This window comes from Sylvia atricapilla, chromosome 3 (assembly GCF_009819655.1).
Source record: "Sylvia atricapilla isolate bSylAtr1 chromosome 3, bSylAtr1.pri, whole genome shotgun sequence".
NCBI classification, from domain to species: Eukaryota; Metazoa; Chordata; class Aves; order Passeriformes; family Sylviidae; genus Sylvia; species Sylvia atricapilla.
In genome coordinates, this window is record NC_089142.1 from 86,339,929 (window position 1) to 86,358,273 (window position 18,345).

At 44.1% G+C, this 18,345-nt stretch overlaps 1 protein-coding gene across 3 annotated transcripts in view; it reads right to left on the reverse strand.

The window, feature by feature from the left end:
• TTC7A (tetratricopeptide repeat domain 7A) overlaps positions 1–18,345 on the reverse strand; it is a 168,136-nt gene that overhangs the window by 2,658 nt on the left and 147,133 nt on the right. Inside the window, exon 20 of one of the 3 annotated variants that reach the window (XM_066316053.1) lies at positions 12,010–13,375. The exons of the other annotated variants lie outside the window; for them this stretch is intronic. Coding sequence (XP_066172150.1) covers positions 13,325–13,375 — 51 coding nt within the window. The 3' untranslated portion in view covers positions 12,010–13,324. Of the gene's footprint in view, positions 1–12,009; positions 13,376–18,345 lie in introns of those variants that run through there. 3 annotated transcript variants of the gene reach the window in all.

The window sequence follows — 18,345 nt, forward strand, 5'->3', positions numbered from 1 at the left end:
AACCTTTCACCAGCTTCATTCAAGTGTAACCTCTGGAAGAAGCAGCCAGCCACTGCCATGTCACCTGCCAAGCTCTGCATGGCCTCTGCCTGCACTCACCCATGGAAATGTTGGCAAGTGAGATGACTGCCTGGCTCCATGCTTTTCCTGCGACAATGTAGTAGGTGGATGCATATATATATAAAGAAAAGCATTAGCCTAATCTTTAATATGTCTAATTGCCTTTAGTGCATACAAAAAGATGTAAGAAACCTGAAATCTCTCATTACTAGAACCCAAGTAAATTTCTGATGAAACAATGGTGATGCTTTTAGAAATAGTGAAATTTTCCTCGTTTTGTTTGCTTTTACAAAAGTACCATTAAACACAAGGTGCATCAGCTTTCTTAAGGCCAGTGATAGTATTAATACCTACAGAAACACATTAATTTGCCTGACAGAAAAATTAAGAAACATCCGTTTAATCAAATATTGGCGGTGCTATGAAAAGCTTTGCTGCCTTTTTCTTGCCCAAACCCTTGACCTGAATAACCAACTCCATATCAAATCTGGTCATTTAGAGATGCAGGGGTGTTTTTTCTTTAGGTTCCTCTCTATGTAAGAAAACAACAAGGCAACAGGATCTAATCTTACAACCCCCTTGGGAGAAGGCATACGTGGCACAGAGGTTCCCTGGTGGGAGAGGCTGGTTCCCCTGGAGGTAGCTGTCTGGAGATGACTGCAGGCACGTAATGACAGACTGGAAGGAATTTGTGCAATTATAATTTGAGTCACCCTCTTGACAGGGATAATGAGGCATAGAAAGGGCAAGAAGTGTGGCCATAGCAAATCTGCTGCTGAGCCAAGAATAGACAGGAGCTATCTCAGCCCAAGTTTGTCCTCAACCACAAACCCACTCTTCCTAAAATCTCTTCCTCTTGTGCTGACCAAGCAGAGCTGATTGTGCTCTCTGGTGGCCGGGGACCCAGTGCTGTCCTCAGCCTGACACTAAGCAGCATTGAGCCTCTCAGTGCTCTCAGAGGGCTGCTGGCCCTGGAGGCACAGGGGCCAGCGAGGCCATGCAGCTGCTGCCTGTCATCCCTCTCCAACGAGGAGGGGAATTCCCTGCCCGGCTGACATCTCGCGCCTCTCAACAATGCTCCAGTGAAATCCACCTCATCGTAAACTGCTCGTGCAGCACAGCTCCCTTGCATGCCCCAGACCCTTGCTGGTCAAGAACCAGAGCCTTGTGTGGCTTCCCTGCCGTGGCTCCCCAGTATTTGCTGTGCCTGTGCTCTGTACACCCAGCTGCTGTGCCCACTGGGGTGGGGGGCAGATGCCCATCAGGAAGTGCAGCTCATGTGAAGATTCCCTCTTTGGTATTCAGTGCTTTCAAGCTTGCTAGTTTAGCTGAGAAAACATCTGAACCCTCAGAGAGAGCTATTCCAGGCACCTTAAAGCCAGGGGAAGGCTTCTGTCGATGCTGCAATATACTGCACAAGTGAAAAACTGCTATGTTTTTGGAGGAAACATTTGCTAAAGGAGTTTGAGATTTTCACCTCCTCCTTGCTTACGTGCACAACTGGCATTTGGCTAGTGCCACATGCTGCCCAGGTCCGTGGCCCTTCCCAGGCATGCCACCATCCTACTTCCCCCTTCTGATGAAGAACAGCCCCATGTCCTCTTCCTGCACACGCCTGGACTTCATGCAGAGTGGGCACATGACACTGGGCTCCAGGCCTCAGCTCAAGTGGAGGCTGGGTCTGGCCAACTCTGCTCTGCTCAGCCCCAGCACAGAGACCTACTCCCTTGCCCAGAGTGGGCTGTGACAGATGGTGTCAGCCTTTTAGCGAGGCTTAACTGAAGCGGCACAAATATGCTGCTGATGTTTAAAGGACAGGTTGAACATCATTAATTCTGTGTGCAGGAGAGTTTCTGGCTTTGCATTTCCCCTCTCCCCTCCTCCCCACAATGCTCCTTGCAAACCACAAGCATTTTGAGAGCTGGAGGCTGCACAAACCTCAAGCCTCAGGAAGATGCAGCACTGAGCACTTGAGTTTTTGTTTCTCTGAGGTATTTGCACTTGAGAGCTTCTCTTTGCTACTGAATTTCTCATTTCCCCATGGAGTCTGGCTTGCTATAAACAATGCCTGCATGTTGTTGCCATGTAGGTCCAGTTGGAATCTGCCTACAGTGCAGAAGAAAAAAAATGGTAACTAAATTCAGAAAGCCACCCACTGACAGGCAATTTGCATTTTTATCTGGAAGATTTTTTTTGAAGGTTTTTCTAATGAAAGTTCAGCTTCTGAGTTTCTATGGAAACTCATCTGCTTGGTGTGCATGCATAATTTCATAAAGTCAGATCTCAGGAAGATGAGCAATTAGTATAAATACACGCAGGAATGTGATTAAGGGTTTCATCCTCTTATTCCTGAAGATGGAGGGTGGGACTGGGTTTTGTTGTCTTTCCTCAGTTTCTATTTGTCTTTTTGCCAAAACAATGCAGAAACGGGTGTACAAAGTAGCCTGACTTCTCTGCCACCTCCTGGCTAGCACTGGCACTTCTGGTTTTGCCCAGTGATTTTCCTCCCAAAGATGACAAGTACCTCTAAGTATGGCCCTCTGTCAGTGGTGTTGGTACTGAGTCAGACTCTAAGGAGCAATGAGGACAGGCTTATTTTTAAACTCAAGCAAATTATAAATAGTAAAAAAATCCCAAACCAACTCAAAAGGTGAGTGGGAATCATTTATCCTTCCAAGTCCTGTGGGCAGCCCAGCCCCACGTCAGCCACACGCAGGCATTTCATGTCCCGCTTGCACCAACGCAGCTGCACAGTGCTGGGCTGTGAATTCACTCACTCGAGAAAGATCTGAGGGTAACCTCCACAAATAAATTCGATTTCCTCTTAAGGTCTGAAGATGCACCACGGGTGTTGTAAGCAGAGGCAGAGTGGTGAGGGCAGAGTAGAAGGCAGGCTGTAAACGACGGCGCTGAGAGCTCTGGCAGAAGCTCAGCTGAGGTGAAGGGCTGCAGCACAGCGGGACCGGGACAGTCTAGCCGGGTACGAAGGCTGACAGGGGACAGCGAATCTGGTCTGCTGATTTAGTGTGCCTTATGCTGACAGCTGGACTCCTGAATTGATGGTTTTTAATTTCATGGAACGGAGGGTGCCTATGGGAAGCTTTTTCAAAGGTATTTTTGACCTCGTCTGCATGCAAAACAAACAAAACCTAAACCACTTCTATGGTGACACTGGACTGGACTCCCCTGCCTTCAGTGATGTGATACTTAGTAACTGATACTTGAGGGAGGCTATTTTTGTTTTAGAATAGGAGAGCCATATTTCAATTTAAGCTAGATGAGAAAAAAAAGTGACTTATTTTCAATTTTCACTGATAAAGAAAGTGAGTATAAGCCAGACTTGAAGTCCCACTTTTAGAAGGTTGTGAAATTTCTACTTGTGTCTTTATTTCCTTAGAGTTTGACAAAATCTCTTCAAATGTTAGCTCATAAAATTCCCAGAAAACAGTGCAGGAAGACTACAAAATAAGTCTCATGTACAAGCTGGAGTTTATTTTTAGTAATGAAAATCAAAACTTCCTTTGCAAATGTTTAGTTCAAACACCTGATGAGCTGCAGGGAGTTGTTTCCTTCCAAATAGGTGGCACAGATTAGCTTGTTCTTTCCTTTAGGGCTTGTATTGGAAAAAGACGTCCAGAAAAACATTTCATTTAGTTTAATTCCTGGAAGCTTGCTTGCTTTTTCTTGTATTTGCAAGGTCATCTCATTTTTTGAGAATATGTACAGGTGGACCAGACTCTATCCTTTACAAACAGATTTTAACAATCAAATTAAATGCAAATTCTCACTGTCTTTGCATGAGACTCTAATTCCAAAGTGAGGCTGTGTCTGATGCTTGTCTCTATTTAGCAGAGCATTTCTGCCTATTATAGTCTGAATACCCCAAGAAGTTTCCAGAAAGAATCAGCCTTTGCTGCTGGGCTTCCTTAAGTGCATTATTTAATTAATTTCAAGGTAAACGCAGTATCCTTAATGTCTACTTCAATCTGTAATGTGGACAAGTCACTTGTGGTTAGTAGGAGGGTAATCAGCAGCTGGCAAAAGCAGGGCATGCTGCAGAAAAGTGATCGTTCGGAAGTGTGCTTATTCAGCAGAACCCTACAAAAAGCCTTTCAAGATGCATTTGTCCTTTGGTGATAACAGTCTCATGCAACAGAAAAATCCGCACTGCTACAGGACAACACACGCTTCTGTAACTATTTAGCAATCAGAGTGAGTTGTAAGCAAAATCTGCTGCATAAACCATGAAATAAATATCAATGTCCTTTTGGAAACAGTGAAGATTGACCCTGGAAATCCTAGGTCTCCTAAAATAACGAAAGACATGTAAGTAGCCAATTGCTCCGTGATTCTTTCCCCCTACATTCATGATCTTTGCATCTCTGAAGAGCCAGGATGTTTTTTTAGCTGTGAGCAATGAAGTGAGTTTTTGTTGCTCTGTCACTTAGCCACACAGCTCTTGGCAGCGTGGGGGTAGCTAACCACCCATTTTGCTGATTCAGTCCAGGTTGTGGTGAACCTGAGCTATACATTTGAGCTCTGTTTTCTGAAAAGACACTGTAGGAGTACAGGGAGCAATCAGGGTCCTCTCACTGAACTGAGAGAGACTGCATCTTAATTTGCTGCCCTAACAAAGGACGACTGGGATTCCCTTCTGGGAGAAAGCATCTTTCAGTGTTTCTCTGCCTCCTTTGTTGAGAGCAGCTTTTCCTCCTCTTCCTTTCCCCCCTCCATCTCCTCTGCTCAAGCTGCTGCATCCCCTGTCAGTCAGTGACGCTGAAGTGCTGCATTTGATAAAGCAGAGGAGGGGAAGGAGAAGGGAGGAGAGGGAAGGCGGGCTGGGTCACTGCACAACACAGAATGTGGAGAGGAGAACCGAAGGAACAGCACTGGTGGGGGGGGAGCTGGCAAGTGCTGGGAAAAGTAAAAAAAAACTGAGATTGCATCACAATTTGTAGTACTTGTGCACTGCCTGTGGGTTTTAACTCAGTAGGCTCAGCCTGGTGACTTCAGCTCCAGCACTGCAGACACCAAAAGGCAGCCTAGCCTTTACTGTTTAAACTTCACTGCAACCTCTTCGTGTGCTACAGGGAGAGTGTGAGGGAAGGGGAAAAATGAGACTGCGAGGAGGTGTCAGGAGAGACAGACTACCTGAGTGTGAAAACAGTGACAACTCAAGCCCACCAAAGACCTGGGGACATGGATATACTTTATCAATCACAGTGAGGTAGCACTTGCAGGGACAGAAGAAAAAGCAAAAGAAAGAGAAGACCAAAAGTGGTGAAGTCCTGAAGAAAGAGACGTCCCCTTTCTTAGCTTGCCAGTGTGTTTTCCAAGGCAGTGAGTAATTGCAAAGGCAGCATCTCGCCCAGGCCCCCTGTGAGGCCAAGGCACTCCCTGCCCTGCAGAAGGGAAGCATTGTGCCATGCTGCCCTCTGCCCAGGCTTGCTGTCTCTATTTGAGTTCATCAAATGTTAGCAGGGATGTTTCTACCGTGTTTGAAGCTTAAATGTGATAAAACATTTATTGACATAAAAAGCAAACCCTAAGGCAGCATTTCAAACCAAGAGGCTCTGATCTCTTCACAGGGAGGCTCATACCAGCCTAGGGAGAATGAAGAGTTTTTCTGCCTTGTTGGATTGTCGTCACTTAAGCTTCATGCAAAGCAGAATCGTTTGCTGCATGCTGAATATTCTCTAGGCAGTTCTTCCTTTGCTGAGACCTACATGGAGATGAAGCAGGAAGCAAGGAAACCTAACAGGATGCCTCAATCACATAGCTGAGAGTAACTAAATCCAGTATATGTTTCACAGTCTCTTTTCCTAGGGAAGGAAAGATTTCTCCCAGCCCTGATCTTAGCAGTTGTCACAGTAATGCTGCAATAGAGAACATAGGAGATTCAACTACGACTCAAGCTCATGGCGTTGTCTGTAAAAATATGCACCAAAAAGAAGGTCCCAAACTAATCATAAATAAGAATTTAGAACACATAGTTTATAACCTAAGGTTCCAATTCTGCTGTGCATTGTACCGGCTTCCCTGGAAGAAAGCCTCGTTGAAATTAGCAAGATTCAGCCTAAATATATCTAAGTTTTTCAAATTCTGTGCAGAATTGAAACTGATAACCATCAGCAAAGAGAGAAAAGGCATGCAGGATGTAGAAGAGCAGCAGGTAACCTGCTGGCTAAAGCACTTGACTAGAAAGCAGTAGCTGTGCTTCATTGGCTGCTAATGCATTTCACATTGAATAATTTGTCATTACATAGGAACAATTCGACAGCAGGAACAGAATCAAGGGACAAGCTTTAGGAAGCAGGAGTCCTGGGTTTAAATGTTCTCAGGCTAAGGAGGCTTGAGAACATGCCTCTTTTGTGCCCAAGGAGCACATATAAACTTCTAGCAAATGTTTGTAAGAGGGCAGGGCAGCTGTTAGCACTTCCACTGCCTCAGGGGTATAAAAGCTCTGCCTTTATTTTGATAGTAAGCAGGCGCCTATGTTTTGTTGCACCTTACAAGATGTTGCTGCAGATAGCTGGGGAATGTCTAGGCTTAAGAACCGGACACCAAATTAATCTGAGTGTCCACAACGTGCTGTGGCTGAGGAATAGGGAATTTCTGTTTTATTAGGTATCCCTCCAGTGCCAATGCTGGATCTTTCCCCGGTGTTTAATGCAGTGCTTTGAAACAAAGGAGGGGCTGATGCACACATTCGTCGTATATGTTATCTTCCCCTCTGCATACAGAGTACATCTTGTCTAAATGTATGAGTCATGAACAGGTTCTCAGAGAACAGCTTCAGCTCTGCCAAGGGTCCCTGCGCCTCAGTCCCACAGAACTTATGGGCAGAGCAAATGCTGCATTTGCTATTGCACAGAGGAGGGGCACAGTGCAGTGAAGACACGCTGACAGAAGCACACAGCATGCCAATGTAGATTACAGCAGATGTCTTCTGAGAGAAGAGCCAAGGTATTTAAAATATCTTAATTTGCTTAGTTTTCCACTACTGGCAGTCTCTGGGATAGCATGTGATTAATGATATCCTCCACACAACTCCAGCCAGAGCCTCCACGTGCAGTACCACACCTGAGTGCTAAGCTTAGCTGAGCTGCCGGGAAACACAGTGAGCTGGGCAGGAACACACTGCTGTGGTTCAGCCAGTGCCTCCAGATTCTGCTCCAGTGCCTCTGATCCTGCAAGAAGTATGTTTCCTTATAATCTCTTAACACAGAATCTCTCCTACATCACAAACCTCCATGTACAAAGAGATTTTGCTGAATTACAGTTTGCATTTTCTATTACATGCTCGAAAGAGAATGAATGAAGAAACTCCTTTAGAAAGTAAAGATTTGATAAATACTGCATATAACATTGGCATAAATGGAAGCTCCAGCAACACTGGAGAGCTGTGATGTTTTCATGTTTCCCATTTGTTTGGCAAGAAGGGATTTCTGCTTCCTTCTCTTGACTGTGGCCAGCCTGGTGTGTATCAGGACAGCTTGCTGAAAACCTGGAAGTCTTGCTAGTTCCCACGCCCCTGTTTGTGCAGCTGTGTCTTATGTACCCGGAGGCAGCAAACTCTGCTATTGTGCTACACACTATTTTATTTACTGTATTACTACAGCCTATGACTCTGTCCTGTCCTGAGATAACAAGCAGCCTAAATAGCACAGAATTTAAACTAATTATAACCAGTTTCCTTGTTTATGAAAAATAGTTTTTGAAGGTTGAAGTATAAAGGGGATTGTCATTCCACCTCTTCTCCCTTCTGACAGTTCCCTGAGCACTTTCTGAAATACCATTTATGAGTTCAGCTGCAGACCAACCTGACTACTACAATTTCTAGCCATTAATTTGATCTTGGAGCAAAGTATGACAGGAAGACAATACTGCTTAGTAAAACTGCAGTGGTATCTCAAGGCCTATGTATAGGAAATCATACCTAAAGCTAGCAATCACCTGGAAGATCAGGTTGGAGCTCAGTAGAGAATCATCTGCTGCAGTTTAAGATCAGGCCAAAGATAATGTCTTTAGACCTGGATGCGAGTTTTATTCTCCAGAGACGACTGAACCACCCCAGGATCTCAATGGGTTTAAGAAATGTATTGGGTTCTTCTCTTGTAAGGTGTTACATGCACTTTGGAGAAGAGATCAGAGAAGAGCTGGGGAGTTCTGTCTTGCAGGATTTTACTGTGGTTTCTAAAGTTATATAAACAGAGCCTGAATAATGTGATAATGAGCACCTCAGGGACACAGAGAATAACTTACCATAACAGAGGAAAGCAAGTGATTGGCACAGATAAACAGGAGCTACAGATTCCCTGGAAATAGGGATAATCCACCTCTGAGAAGCAGAGCACCAGCCTTCTTGCTAATGGACTGAAATCTGTGCTGTGCACTGGATCAGATTTGCTTCTTCCAGCGACCCCAAATGCCCCAGCAGGCCCTGCCTTTTGCTGATACAGGAACTGCACAGTTCCCCCAGGAGAGGAAATGGCCACTCAGAGTGTCTAAGTGATGGCATAGGTGTCAGGGAATCACTTATGTTTGTGATGGCTTCACTGTCTCCTCTGGATGGAGGAAGGAAGCCTGGTAACTGCAGAGGAAGAGAACGGGCAACAAACCAGCAAAACGACTCTGTCAGCTCCTAAATGGTGCTCAGGAGCCCTGATCCTGCTGCATTGCCAGGGATTTGCTCCCATGGCTGGGCTACAGAAGCTGCCAGCTAACTAATGGATTTGCTGGGAGGATGGCAGTGGGGGAGGGCGGTTTCTGCAGCAAACAGAAATGAGGAGAACAAAGTGTTTGCAATTCCTTGGACAGTGAGTGAGCTGACACACAAACTTATTAACATGAACATCCAAAATGCTCATTTCTCCTCGGGGAGCCAGTGACTAGAGGCAAAGCCAAGTTCTCTCCCTCCAGCTCAGCTGCTTCACCACAAAAATTTGAGTTAAGAGGCTGCTCTGAGGATTGCTTTTCCCCAAGGAGAGCTTAGAGTAGTTATTTTGGGATATCTGAAGCACAGGAACATTCTTGGGATTCTGCAATAAGCTTCAGAGTTGGGAAAACAGAATTTGCTAACCAGCCATGGTTTGGAAAGAGACTACCAATCATCTCCAAAAGCCAAATGTTGCTCTATTGTTGTCCTTGGTGGAGATATATCTTGCAAAAGATATGTGCTGGACAGGCATCATATCCATCAGGTGAGCTTCTCTTTGGGTCAGATTAGAATTAGTTCTGGCGGTTCTCTCCAGCCCATAACGCACCTGTGTGAGATTGCAGGGTACTGCTGTTGCACTGACAGGCAGAAGGCAGCTGTCCTGATTTCCTTCTGCATGACTGGGGATGCTCCCTGCCACCACAGCCTTACATACAACGAGCTGAAATCAGCTCCTGGAGTGCTCTTCCAGTGGAGAGCACCATCCCACATGTGCTGATGGTCCACCAGCAAGTGCTGCGCTGCTGATGTGCCATTTTTGGAAGGAGGTGTAACTAGCTATGTCACCCTGCAGAGCAGGCTGAAAATAGGATTGCACTCACTGTGCCATGTGGCTCAGCGGTATGTCAGGACATGTATTTTTAGGAAATTCCTCCTTTGGGCAGAAAGGGTGAAGAGCCTGGCCTGGTTTGCAGGCTGCTGGCTTTGCCCAGATCTTTCATTCTACAGTGTGGGAGCATGTCACTCACCAGTCAGTCTGTGGAGGCTCTTAGAGCCTGGATACAGTGCTAGTCCTGGTTACCTCCTGATCAGGGTGGCTGTGAAAGGGTAAAAGATGACTGGTATGGGGATGTGCTTTTCTTTGTTTCAATGCATGCATGCATGCTTGGTCTCTCCTTGCTGGTGCTTTCAGAGAGGGAACTGACCTCCAACAGAGCAGGGATAAAGAAAAAAGTAAGGAAGATCAATGTCTTGGGAAGACTACAGTCCCTGAGAAGTAACAATAAAAATGTACCTTTCAGAATGAATGTGTGAGAGGAATAAGCAGCTCAGAGAAGATATCTCATGCAGAGAAGAAAGAGAGAGAGAGAGAGAGAGAGAAACAGATGGTAAGTAGGGAATTTGCCTCTGGTGAGGTACTTTCTGGGTGCAGCATAATGAAAAAATGCAGTACACCTCCAGGCCCAGCCAGTTACTGATGCACAGACAGTGCTGTGAAAAGGACAAAGGCAAGGCAGTGCTGGACTCAGAATCAGTGTTTGACAGACACTTGCTGGCTTCCTCTTTTACCCAGAACATCATTTCTATCAGGCAGCATGTGCTCAGCTCCAGCATCTGGGTTGTGATTTTTTGGCAGCTGCACAAAATCTCTGCTATTAAATTCCACCTGCCAGTCTCATGTCTGCTCTCAGAGACCTTTGCCTGTTAGCAAATTTTTCAAAATCACACTGCCAGGCACAGCATATCATTCTGCAATCCTACCTCAGGCAGAAACCCTCATGCAAGGTCTCCTTTTAACTTCAGCGGGCTTCAGAAGGGAAAGGCTAGAGGACAGGCCTTTAGGTAACAGGCAGAAATATTCATTTAGGTCATGGATTGCACTGAATTCCTTTCAGCACTAATGTGAAACAGCTATTTTCCCCTTGAATTATCTGAATGATACTATTTTGTCTGTGACATTCTAAGAAGCTTTGAGACGTGTTCCATGCTACAGCTGCACAGAGAGAATTTGTGAGCTCTGTTCACTGGAATCTGTTCATGTGAAGTTGTTCTCCCTCTCTTTAAAATTCTTCCCTTCCCTTCTCTTGCTTCTTAGCAGTCCCAGATGAGCAATACTACCAGTATGATGTGTGCATACTCTATGTCACTCCACTGCTGAAACAGTTCCTTAGTAAACAAAATGTAGAAATACAGCTTGCTCATCTATCTCGGGCAAGAGATCTACCCACAGAAATAACTGCAATTTTTAATTCTGCACAGGGAGAAAGGCGCTAAACTTCCACATAAATCATCTGCTGTTATATTTCACAATCTGATTTTCCCTGGCATGAGCCTAGGCAATGAGGCTGTGCTTCTGGTGCAAAGGACAACATCTCCTGGAGATGAAACAAGCTACTTGATTATGGTATCTCCAAAATTGCAAACAAAAGAGACAATCAGTGCTTTTTGATGTGGACATCTGTCAGCAGAGAAACAACTGCTAATTGTCATGTAATAAGCACACCAGACACTTCCATAGCAGTCATCTTTCTGGAAGTCAAGCATGAAAAAAATGTTACTCATCCAAGCACCAAGCATATTTTGTCTGAATCTGGCTGCATTTCTGCAACTGTTTAAAACTCCAAAGTGATACAATGCTTTTTTAAAGACAGATACTTAAGATCAAAATACTTAGCCAAAATACAGCAATCAGTAATGGTTTTTGCTAGCATGTGGTTATCTAGCTTTATATTCTAATATTTGCATTTTAGTTTTAGAAGCAAGGTAGGTGTAGTGAGAAAAGGTGCTGGTATCTCACATAAATACAAGCACGTGGGATTTGTAGAGAATTGGTTCAGCAGCAGAACTATTCAGTTGCACTTCATTCAGAGAAGTCCTTGCTCCCACAGAAGCACTGTAGGAGCTGTCAGTTTGGCAGCTACATGGCTCTACATGAGCTCTGAGCAATGTTAAAGCGGTACAATGCTGTCTAAAAGCCATGTGAGAGGAGGAATAGCTAATTCTTTTTGTATGAAAGGATTGACTCTAGACAGCCTGCCAGCTATAGAATCCATACATGTCACTTCCTAAAGCATCTGCACGCCTCCCTTGCAGGCATGGACTCATCAGACCATCACTTGATTGAAGAGAATGGAAGAAATAGTTAAAACCTCTCCAGGAACAACAGGTAAGGGGATGTCTCCTAATGACTGAACCAGATTAGAACCGACCAAGAAGTTCTCTGGAGTATCTCGTTTAGATGGCACCCAAGCTGCCTGCACCACAGACCAGCTATTTTGGTGGTTACCTAGTTTGGCAGCAGTCTTATGATGGATTAGGAACAATCTTTCTTGAGAGCTGCCAGAGAACTGCTTGATCATCAGTTAAGTAGGTAATATCAATCTCTCATGATTTTCAGCACACCAGTAAAAAAACTCGACTCCCTAAACATAACAAGCCCGGTAACTGCTGCAATCACACAGAGCCATACACATAAGATACATTTGAGCTATGCCCAGAATCCTAAGCAAGAAAAACAAAATAACAAACATTATGAAGTCTTTTTTTTTAGCAGTATGGAGTGAACAGAACACTTACAGAGCAATAAAACCTTTAGCACTGTATCCATTCTCTAGTCTAGCAGAGTCCTTTCATTTTAATGGGGTTGGTTTGCCTTTGTCCCAGGCAGAATGGCCATGGGTATATTAAATGAGCAGCCAGCCTGCATCTTCGAGGTGCCCAGGAAGGCAGCAACGTGGGGAAGACCCATGATGTTTGGGGAGCACTAGAGACAGAAAATGAAGAGAGGGGCATCTTCAGTAGCTGCTGTGTGAAAGGCTCAACAAAACACAAACGCCAGCAGCAGCCCCTGATGGGGATGATGTACTTGTAAAACATTTACATTTTCAGCAGGATGTTTCTAATTAAACTCAATTGGTTTGCTCACCTGCTGGGAGTGACTGCTCTGCACCTCATCCTCTGCTTCTACCTGAGCACAGAGGATGCAACTGCCAAGGCTACCATAAAGCACTGTGTTACTTCTGTGCAATGACAGTAATTGAGAAAATGGATGGCAACAGCCTGTTTTGTGCTTGCTACTGTTCTAGGAAGCGCTTTATTTTATTTTTCTTTTCTTTCTTTTCTTCCTCCAGAGCATCAGAGGTTTTACAGCCCTTCTGCAAGAGTGGGGGGTGACTGACAGGGCTTTGTGTAGTTTCCTGAATGCAGGATATGAGGATTGATGCTGGTATTAAACCCCTCAGGTCCAAGGAAGGTAGCCATACAGATCCTGATTACAGTCAGATTGCAAGGCAAAGGATGGTATTGAAGAATACCATGATTGGTAGTGCAAGACAGAATAGCCAACCGTCACTAAACACTTCTTAACCTGTTTTACGAGCACAGCCTGACTCAAACATTTTGAGAAAGGGTTTTATTGACACTGTGTCATATTGTCCGAGGCATTTATGGTTTTCCCCAGAAAGGTCTGAGACAACCAAACCTTCAGAGAAAGCTGCTAAAACTGTGTGGACAGTCAGTAGGACTTCTGGCTTACCACTGCTGTCCTAGGCTCCTTTTCTGCATGTCCAGGGAGCCAGCAGTTGTCAGTGAGATGTAAGTCATACCTCAAAAGAATACTTGAATGCAATGGCCTTGTTGTATTGCAGCATTGCCCTGCTGTGAAATGGGAAAAATGCATTTACTGTGCTGAGGCAGCAGGTCAGCATCCCAAATGTTCTCCCCTCCAACAAGCTCACTGGGTCAGAATAATTCTGTTTTGGATTGTACAGGACAGTCTCCTGGGTAACACGCTTCACAGCAAGGCTTGGGGGGAACACGCCCTTGAATGCAAGGCAGTCAATGAGATTTATAATTACTGTGTTTTATAACCTCGTTCATTCAGGCAGGGAAGGAAACTGCTGAAGGGAGCTCAAACAAGAGGAATCATCAATCTGCAGCTCCGTAAATAACTGTTGTTAATGTGATTTGAATCCCAGATAGCAGAAGGAGCTCTTTTGTCCACTCTGCTGTCCAGAGCCACACAAAAAATGCACATATTAGTTTTAAACTCAGGTGGCTGTAGGATGTGGAACTCTGACTTCAGCTACCCTCTCCAGAGAAGGGGATGTAAAATCCACTCTGTATCACTGAAATCTGACTGCATTAAGCAAGGTCTTGGCTCAAGGCCAGGTCCCAGCTGTCCCTGCAGTGATAATGACCACTCTCCCCCAGGCTGCTGGGCACAGGCAGAATCCAGCTGCATTTATACACATGCATACATAAATTGTCTGAACATGGTGGTGTTAATGCTTCTGGGATGGCAAACTGAACCTATAGATGTCTCATCAACAGCGAGCCCCATGCAGAATGCATTTTATTTTTGGAAAAGCCTGGAGGTAAAAAAAATAAAATCTCCTGGTACAGTTTATCTGATGCTTTGTTTTTGAGTGTCCTTGATGCATAACAGCACGCTATCATCTCTAAAGATTAAAAACAATCCCTTCTTATTGCTCTGCTGGGTATTTTCAAAGAAATTCATGCACAGATGAAAACAAATAAAAACAATGCCCAGTGGCTCTGAAGAGATCCCAGGCCTCCAGTTTCAAGTAGTCTGGAGACAATTTTAAACAAACACAGACCTACTAAATCCTTAGCTACAGCTGCAAGCGAGGACATGCAGGCAAAACTTCAGTAGCTTTAACAGAGTGAGGCTGGTTGAGGATTTTCAAGATCATCTCCATTTTGTGGTTTTTAGGGTACAGCTCAACTAAGATCTGGAGTTTGTCACATGCAACACTGGATTTTCATTATTTCTTAAACTTCAAGTTAAATAACAACACATTTGTTCAGGCTTGGTTTAAACAAAAATTCAGAGTTACCAGGTTGGTTTTCATGATGTTAAAGTCTGTGGGTTTTGATGGACTATGGCAAGGGTGGAGAAAGTCACCCCCTTAACATCAGTGGAGGACTGAGGCCCAAAATGACTGAATTAAACACAGTGTAAACTGAGAGGGCCTCAGGCACTGATGAAGGAACAGTTCAGCTCGCTTCAGTTAACATGTCTTTTGCTTTTACCCACTTGGCTTCATTGTTCTGAGGATCTGGCCCAGTACAAGAATGAAATCCCACCCCCAGTCCCTGTTCTGCTTCCAGCATTTGCTGCTGGCTATCTCTGATGGACAGCTGCAGGAATTTCTTAAGGAGAAATCTATGTGACACTGTGGCACTTAAGGAAATGGGCTTTTTTTCTTCTTCTTCACTCCTGCCTCTGCACTGGCCTTGCTTACAGTGGAAAGCACTTTGCCAAGGTATACTTAAGGGTTTGGTTTTTAATGGCTGGGCAAAACCATTCACAAGATCACCTGTGAAGCAATATAATTCCAGATGGAACTAGTGTAAGATGCTTGGGCCAAACACAGCAAGTTGAGTACGTGAATATTGATTAAGGGGTATTTGTGGTAAGGAGGATAACAGAGATGATGCTGAACATAAACCCATGCTCTCTTGATGATAAAAGAGCCTCACAATGCACAGTGTATCACAATGCACAGAAAGAAGGGCACAGCAGGTCATGTTCAGTCCGCTGGCTGCAGACTTCCATTGCATTTTTAGAAAATCTCTCATTCATTTCTGAATTAACCTTATACCTGCTATGCACTACCCACATACTTTACTGCAGCTGAAATTCCTTTGCTTTTAAGTCTGTATGCTGTCTGGATGTTGAAACCCCCCTCATGGTTTTGGACAGTAATATAAAAAATTCCCCCGTGGCCCTCCCTTACCCTCTTTAAGGCATTAGACTCGTTGCTTATCTGTTTGTTAACCTTGGCCATCCCTTATGCTTTGCTGTGGCCAGTGCTGCTGACCACACTGCTGTTAGTTGGCTGCTTGTGGTGTAAAAGCACTACCAGCAGCATATACAGCACTGCAGACAGGCAGGTACTTTTAAGGCTTCTTTACCTCTTCTACTTTGGATAGGGATTACTGGAAGCACAGGGGCTTTGGTTTGGGAGAGTTAGTTTTATCTTGTCCCTGGTTTACCTCTTGAAGTTTTTCCAGCATACTGGGGGAGCTGTGGAAGCATCAGATTCTTGTGTTGCATGGAGTGAGGGACAGCAATCTTCCAGCATGGTTATTTAGGCTTGTCAAAGCTCTATGCAGCAGTCCTAGTCACCAGGTGAAGGCGGTGGCATCCATGCCCACAGCTGTCTCTTCAACTCCCATCCTTGAGAAAAACATCTCAAGCCTAGATAAGTGCTAAAGGCATGCTACAGACTTTTCTTCCTTGCCCCAAGTACTGGGATATTCTGCCATAGGCACCTAAAAGCCATCATAATTCCTTCTAATTTGAAAGGTTTCACCTTTCACCATCTATGGTATCTGTGCAAAGGAAGTCTCTCCTTAAGGGAGTTCTCTTCTAATAGGAGATGGGGAGAAGCAGTCCTGGTTCTTTTCAAACTGTGACAGGCTCTCTGACCACTGAGATGGAAAAAGTTTGCAAATTGTCTAGTTCAAAGTATGCAAAAATAGCAGGGCTGCAATTCCAACATGGCTGCTCTTCTGTCCCTGTTTGATGACAGCTTGTGAGAGTGAAAATGAATAGTGCAAGACTATTGAGACTTAATCTATTGTAGAATTTTAGTTGAATGAATTTGATTTGAAAGGATTTGTGCAGCATGTATATATCATGACTTGTCATTGCTGCCTGCACTGACAGTACATTATGTGAGCATTCTTATTCCAGAGACTAGCTGCATTGATAAAATCACTTAGTACAGCTGACCAAGCTAAAAATAAATATATAAAAAAATAGACTGCCTTTTGGCTCAAGGATCTCACATATACGCCATTTTTACTTTGTGATGCTGCTATTTTTGATGCTGCTATTTTATATTTTCTGGCTTGGGAAAGCTAATTTCAAACAATGGGTTAGTTGCAAACTACTTCCTTTGTTCTTCCTTCACTATTCAAAGTAAGAGATAAGTTAAAATGATACGTGCTTCAAGTTAGTCTGATTTGCTGTGTCAGCCAGCAAATAATGTACAATATAGAATTTCTCAGAGAACACAAAACCTATGAGCTAAGGAAGTTTTCTAATCACTGGTGACTATGGTGAAGTTAAAAAAATAATTTCAAGTTGCAGAAATGTGAAATTACCACATATGTCAAATACTTTTTTTTTTTTTTTTTTTTTTTATTAGTGGAAAGCAGCCCTGAGCTTTCAAGGTTGCTTGGTCAACATATTTGTTGTATTCCAGGAACAGCAAGGAATGCTAAGGTGAGGGTTTCTGCTCCTGAAGCCTGGAATTCTCCAGGGCTTATGCTTTTTACTGGTCTCTCTCTCTACATTTATTTACTTTTCTTGCTCTCAAGGCAAGACAGTTTTCAGGCAAACAAGATACCAAATGGTCCATGAACCACTGCTGACAATACTGCAGGCAATTTTGCTCTTAATGTGCATGAAATATGTACAGAATCTCTTACTCTCACTGAAGTCATAAGGAGAACTGGGATCTGCTTGTACTGCAGAAGCCTGTCCTGAACTATCCTTGCATAAATAATCTCAGTTCAGAAAAGATTTAAATGCTGTGAGGTCTGGCTGTATGTTAGCAAATCTATAAGCTCTCCTACAACATTCAAGCCTTGAGCCTCACAATGCAGTAAGGGATTATACAGGACTTTAGAAATGCTTCACTGTGGCATTTGTTTAATGTGACCTAGCTTCATTTGTCTGTATTAGTCACTCCTGTGCTCTGCTGAGCTGCAAGTGACAGCCTCAAAGACAAAATAACTCTGCTGGCCAATCTGCCACAAAAATTACTATAGAAAGTAATTATATGAAGTACAGTGACATCTTCAGAAGCTCTATATAATTTGCTAGATGCAAGGGAATAACACTGCTCTCAATCCCATTAGAAGTGCCAAACCTGCTCACCATTAACTGCTTTTGGAAACACTGGCCAGGGAAGTATTTACATAAGCATGAAGCTAATTTTTTCTCCAGGTTCAAAAAAATTTGCCACAATCTCAGAGCAGCTTGAGAATTTATTTTAGGTACAACTCATAGTTTGTCCTTCACTACCAATTTGGTTTAGCCAGGTTAGTATGTTATGCCAAATGTGCTGAACAAGTGCTCTATTTCACTTTGCAAGGCAAGAGAGGCAGTGGGGGAGACCTGTACATTAGGGAGAGGTTTGACTGCAGAGTTGGATGATGGTGATGACAGCATTGAGTGTTTAGGCTGAGAGTCAGGGGGAAGGTCAGCATGGCAGATATCCTGGTGGGAGTCTGTTATGGACCGCTCAAACAGGATGAAGAGGCAGACAGAATATTCTATAAGCAACTGAAAAATTAAGTCTGATAATCACTAGCCCTCATTCTTGTGGGGGACTTCAACTTACCAGATGTCCACTGGAAATACAACACAGCAGACAGGAAGCAGTCTAGGAGTTCCTGCAGTAAGATTCCTGGGGTTATTCAGGCTGGAGAAATGGAGGCTCAGATAAGACCTTATCACTCTCAACTACCTGAAAGAAGGATGTAGCCAGGTGTCTCTTCTCCTGAGTAACAAGCAATAGGATGAGAGAAGGGGCATCAAGTTGTGCCAGGGGAGGTTTGAGTCAGATATTAGGAAGAAATTCTTCAGT